We start from the raw sequence: 6,227 nt of genomic DNA, 5'->3' as shown, positions 1-6,227 counted from the left end.
GCTGATGCTGGGGGAGGCTGGGTGACAGTGCACAAGGCCACCCTGGTGCACATTTATTCGTAACCAGCTGTGGATCTGTCATTATTTCAGAGATGAAGGTTTGAAGGTAGGCTCATAAGCCAAGCACAGAAAGACAAACAGTATGTGTTCTACTGCTATGTGGAAGCCAAAACAGGTGATGTCACTGGAGATGATAGCAGAATAGCAGCTACAGGGGCTGGGAGGAGTAGGGAGAAGAGGACAGAGAAGGGTTGGTTAACAGGTACCAAACAGATAGGAGGATTAAGTTGTAGTGCTATATAGCACAGTAGGATGACTATAATTAACAATTTGTCTATTTCAAAATAGCTAGAAGAGAGGATTTTGAATGTTTCTGACACAAAGAAACGATAAATGTGTGGGATGATGGAGAAGTTAATTGCCCTGATTTGATCACTGAATATTGTATACATATGTCAAACTTCACACTGTACCCCACGAGTGGTGGTTCATGCCTGTAATCCCAGCACTCAGGAGGCTGAGGCAGAAGGATTGAGAGTTCAATCCTATCTACACAATGAGACCCTGTCTCAAAAAAAAAAAAAAAAAAAACAAATAAAAGGAATCAGGTTCAAAACCAGCATGACTAGCGATGGACGCCTCGTGACACTGTCTCACCATGTTTGGAGACAGTTGCACAGTCACAGCTGAAAGTGAGCAGAATATAAGGAAACTTCCAAGTGTGGGCTTACACATAGGGACTGATGGCATTTGCTTGTTGCTTGCAGTCTTTGAACCTTGGTGCTGTCGGTGTTGGTCTTGTGCCAGGGTCACCTCACCCTATCTTTCCTCCTCCCAGGATGGTGATGACGGTGTATAGTCTAAGGGGCTTCTTGGATTCCCCACCTATCCCCACCTCTACCCTCTTGTTAAAACCTTTCATAACCCCCAATAAAAATGTCCACCACACACACCTTTCCTTCTGCCTGCCCTGATGACATTCCAAGCTTTATTGAAACATCCTGAGGTGGAGTGCCAGCCACGCTGGCGTGTCTTCAGAGTACAAGCAGCCAAGAAATCCTAGAGCCTTCTCTGTGTCCTTTCCATGCTGAGTAACCTTGCATTCATAGAGAGAGTGGGGGGGGGGGGGAGAGAGAGAGAGAGAGAGAGAGAGAGAGAGAGAACGAGAGAATGGGGAGAGATCAATTATACAGCACTTTTCTTTGGAAAGCTTGCTCTCCATTTCCCTTTTCTCCTTTGAAGGGGATGGAGAGCTACTTAGTCATTACTAATCATGTCAAATAATGCAAAATGCTAAAATGACGTTACTTTGGAATAGTGACTGAGGCCTGTAATGTAACTTTGGCACAGCTTTAAAGGCACGAGGCCTCCTGTAAAGTCTTATTGGAACAAATCACTTCCCTTAGGCTCGTGGAAAGCCTCAAAGCTGATGACAGAAGACAATGTCATTTTCTTTTTGGATGGAGAGAAGAAAAATCAGTATTATGTGCGAAGAGCAAAACCATCCCCTAAGCTGGGCCTCTTGTTTGCCATTTATGGGGTACTTAGGGCTTTGAAAGCAAGTATGATGTCAATGTTCTGTAATAAGAAAGACATACCTATTCATCTTGGCACAGAAGATATCTCGTCGTATTTCTGATATAGCGCCTTGAATTCTTGAAGGAAAAAAAAATCAGAAAGTTTTTGTCAGTGCCACGGCACTGGCACAGTTGGAGTTCTAAATCATAAGAATGGTTCAGAAGAGCCAGAGAGCAGAGGATTTGAAACACTGCAGAAGGCTCCCCTATCTTTTGTTTTGCATTGATCTTTTGAGACAGAGTCTTGCTATGTAGCTCAGGCTGTCCTGGAACTCGAGATCCTCCTATCTCAGCCTCCTTATTGCTAGGATTACAGGTATGTACCACCATGCTTGACTTATTCCTCCCTCCAATGAAGGGTCATTCCTAAATTATGCCAGTCAACCACACACAGAACTGTACACCCTCTATCTTTATGCATTCAGTCTCTCTTGTGAATTAAGGAATGATGGAAGATGCTACCCAATTTTGTTTTAAACTGCCATGACAGCTTTGCTACCAAGATGTCTGTCACTGTTTGTTTGGAAGCTTGTGGCCTCTTAGTTTGGTTTGCCTGGGGTGGTTTTCCTTTCAGTGACTGTTGCATTTCACAGGATCTAGCCATTTTGGGGTCCTTCTGAGACTCTCTCTAGGCTGAACATAGACAAACTCTGTGTGTGTCTGGGAACACAACTAGAGTGCCCACATGCCTGCCAGTCTTGCTCTGATGACCTGCGGTCATAGTGGGGTTTGCGGTCATCCAGCCTCTTCAGAATGCCCTGGTTTTCCACAGTGATCCTCACTAGCTCACGGTTCCTCGTTTCTCTGTTTAAGCTGAAAAAACATAAAACTCCAAGGTGAATGAAGAAGATGCTTCTCCCAAGCAAGAGTGGGGGAGGGGAGGAGGCTATGAGATCTGTCCTAGGGTCCCCAAGTGCAGGGAGTAAGCTGTCCCCCTGAGCCCTAAGGCCTGGAAAACACTGTGGTGCACTCTGGGAAATGCGTAGATCACTTTCAGGTTTAGAGATCAGTGGTCCTCAACCCCACTGCCCATTGGAAGATTCTTCTTTATTGGTCCAGGATGGAACTTGGGCACCAGCATTTTGTAAAATTTCCTCAAGGACTATAAAGTGATACCAGCATTGAGAACCCTTTGTTTATATGATGGGAGAAGGGCTCCCTATGGATAAGTCACCAAAGGCTTGCGACAAGCTTTAGTTCCTCCTACTCCCCCAGCCCTCAATTTTGCTTGAGATATTCTAGGATATAGGAAAGGCATCGGGACACTCACTCAGCTCACCACGTTCTTTTCCTTGCTTCTGCATCTTTAGTAACTCTGACCACATCGCATCAGTATTATTTACACACGTGTCGCTGCTCAGACCTTGGGTTCTTTGAAGTTCAGATATAAATGGACCTTGTTTTGCCTATTTCTGGGTTAGTCAGGAATACTTGTGGAAACAATTTTTTGTGGATTGCCATCTCATAGTCTCACTGATAGTACTATGGCCTGAATGTTTTCATACCCCCCAAATTCATATGTTAAAATCCTAACCCCCAAAGTGAGGGTATTAAGAGAGGCGACTTGGGGAAAAAAGGAATCTGAAAGAAACCCTTTTCCCTCCACACTGTGAGGTTCTAGTGAAAAGAACGCAGCAGGAAGTGACCCCTCACCAACACCAACTTGCCAATACCTTGGTTTTGGGATTTTCCAATTTCCAAAGCTGAGAAATAAATTGCTATCATTCATAAGCCTGAATGACTAAGACACATGGTCATTGTGCAAACATATGCAGTGCGTTCTTGTGAGAAACTCACAAAAGACGCCCGAAAAGTCTCTTAGATGAAATCACAGGTAAGCCTCTAACGGCTGAGAACAGGTCCCTGTTTTGCAAGTGGACATTGTCCTCAGCATGGGCTTTCTGACTTTCCTCCCTGCTAAGCAAGTATTCCTCTGACTTGAGACAGCATTGCACTAAAACCCAAGGGGAAGGTCAAGTTTGACTTCTGAAATTTGAAATGCAGAGAAAGAAGGTTACCTTTTAGAAAAATACTCGTTCCAGCAGTCCACCTTGGCAGGGCCACGATGGGCATTGGCGATTTTCTGACACAGTTGCTTATTCTCATATTCAATTTTGTCTATTCTCTTTTGTTCACCCTGGTAAGAAATCCCATCCCACCATGTGATGTCACCACCGTCCTGCTCCTACACACAATGGCCGAATATCACCTTCCTATGGGACTGTCGGACCAGGGGTGCTGGTTATGGGGGAACAGAGTATTCCCAAACGTTTGGATTAGGTAGCTATTTAGAAGGCTCTGGGAAATTGGGAAATTGAATCTCTTCAGGACAAAGATAAAAAAAATCCCAAACCCAATAAAGTAGGTGGGAGGAACCAGTACCTGTAGTTTGCTCAGTTTTAGAATGTAGTGGGTGTGTGCTGCTGGAGGCTTGGTATCAACAGTAGGTTTCACTAGAAATGAGGATAAAAGAATGACGTCACAACACAGAATCCCAGGAAAGCCACCAGACCACAGCCCCGTGAATGCAAGTGTTGACATTTGACCAGGTTCTGGCCCAACAATTTCAACTTAGTTAGTTCCCAAACTGACATCTTTGAAGTTTTGAACAGAAAGGAAAGAACAGGAAGGGCTAGAAAAAGTAAAAGTGAATATAGATATATATCCTTTCAATCCACGAAACATCCTTTCTCCCCCTCCTGACATTCTACCTGCTCATTCAGACACTGAAGTCTGATCCAGTTTTCTAACTCATTCTGGTTTTAATGAGTGTTTGTGTCACATGAACTCCCTGGTGGAAGATAAATTTTGTTGTTGATACTGAAATCTTCTTTTTTTGTTTTTGAGGACACTGGCATTTGAACTCAGGGCCTCACACTTGCTATGCAGATGCTCTACCACTTGAACCACTCCACCAGCCTTTTCTTGTGTTGGGTGTTTTAGAGATAGAGTCTTGCAAACTATTTACCCAGGCTGGCTTTGAACCATGATCCTCCTGATCTCTGCCTCCTGAGTAGCTAGGATTACAGGTGTGAGCCACGGGCTCCCGGCTCTAATGGTTTTCTCGATCAAACACAGCAGATAAGGACATAGCTCCCCAAAGCCACCCACCAGGCTGCTTTGCTTGGTATCTCTATGATGGACCCCAGCAGAGCCCTCATGGCCGCGTCCATTCCCCGGCTGCCACATACCTGTTTGTACTCTATTCTTGTGAGCTACATAGTGGCCCAAGTCCAGTTTCTTCCTGAAGGTGGTGCTTTGCCTATGATTGGAGACAATGACGGGGTAGGCCAGATAATCCAGTGAATTATTCATCTTCTCTTCCTAGCTCCACTTCAAAAATGAGGCACCGACGCCTCTGTGAGGTATGTAGCTGTTCCCATGACAGGTTGTCACAGTTACCCAGTTATGACGTCAGAGACACGTCTTGGGAAAGGAATAGGAGCCATAGAACATGACTGGTGGTCTCTGGGCATCTGCCTTTTAAATGTACTTTTTATTTATTTATTTTTATTCTTTAAATTGAGATAGAAAAAATATTTTGGCAGTACTGGGATTTGAATTCAGGGACTTTCACTTGCTAGGCAGGTGCTCTAGCACTTGAGCCATACTTCCAGACCATTTTGGCTTTAGTTATTTTTTAGGTTGGGTCTCAAGTTTTTGCCAGGGGGCTAGCCTCAGACTGTGATCCTCCTACCTATGGTCTCCTAAGTAGCTGGGACCACAGGCTTGTGCCACCTTGCCCTGCTTATTGATTGAGACAGGGGTCTCACTAATCTTTTTGCCCAGGGTGCCTTGAACTGAGCTCCTCCCAATCTCTGCTACCCAAGAAGCTGGGATTACAGGTGTGAGCCACCATGCCTGGCCTTTAATTTCACATAAAATTAGTACGTTTGTGGGATGCAGAATAATTTGATTCAGCTATACAATGTGTAAAGAGCACATCTCGATCTCCTCGACTAATTATCATTCTATTCATTGGGCTTCTGTTTTTTGCACTAACCCAGGGCCAAATTGAGATGAAGGGTGAGGGCCTCCCACCTGCCTGCAACACAGATGCTGCTGACACTGAAGGAAATGGCAAGTCGTGCTGGGAGGAGCAGGATGGTGCAGCAGGGACTGTGGAGAGAGGAAATCCAGCCTTGGTTATACACCTTTGGCTGTGAGACAAGTAGTCTCTACTGCCACAGTTTCCCCAAAGGTGCAAGATCACGAGTTTTTCTGGAAGGTGGAAGATGGCCTGGATGATTTTCTGATCCAGATCCTTCATTTTGCATATGAAGAAGCTGAAGTCCAGAGTAGGAGCAAAGCTGTTCAAGAAACAAGTGAGTGGCCTAGCAAGGGCGGAGGGTGTAGGAACCATGATAAGCACCTTTGAAAGGGAAGGGATCCGCTGCTTTTCTGGCAGTGGCAGAAGGTGCTTTCTTCTAAGGGCTGCGTCTGTGTCTTTTGCACTCAGTGGGAGCTCAGGAAAGGCTGAGTTGCTGGCACCATGGGGCTATAGTGGGGCGGCAGCTGCTCTACACAGAGCTGCAGAGGGGCCTGAGTTTTATTCACACCAGTACAGGGTGTAGACCCAGTGGGTTCTCAGTGTTTGCTGATGGAGAGAGGAAAAACTAACAGTACTAGTGCTGGAAGTTTTCCTTCCTT

The 6,227-nt window shown here is 45.3% G+C and overlaps 1 protein-coding gene across 1 annotated transcript; it reads right to left on the bottom strand.

Moving 5' to 3' along the window:
• Positions 1-1,598: 1,598 nt before the first annotated feature.
• Positions 1,599-4,892, bottom strand: Cfap97d1 (CFAP97 domain containing 1). Its single transcript, XM_020180445.2, has 5 exons — positions 4,769-4,892; positions 3,960-4,030; positions 3,596-3,714; positions 2,267-2,390; positions 1,599-1,655 (listed from the first exon to the last, which is right to left on the bottom strand). Exons 1-5 carry the CDS (start codon positions 4,890-4,892, stop codon positions 1,599-1,601), a joined length of 495 nt encoding a protein of 164 aa, XP_020036034.2.
• Between the last annotated feature and the right edge of the window lie 1,335 nt (positions 4,893-6,227).

This window comes from Castor canadensis, chromosome 11, assembly GCF_047511655.1.
Source record: "Castor canadensis chromosome 11, mCasCan1.hap1v2, whole genome shotgun sequence".
Lineage (NCBI taxonomy): Eukaryota > Metazoa > Chordata > Mammalia > Rodentia > Castoridae > Castor > Castor canadensis.
The sequence above is the reverse complement of the archived record's forward strand: the minus strand, read 5'-3'. Positions and strand labels throughout refer to the sequence as shown.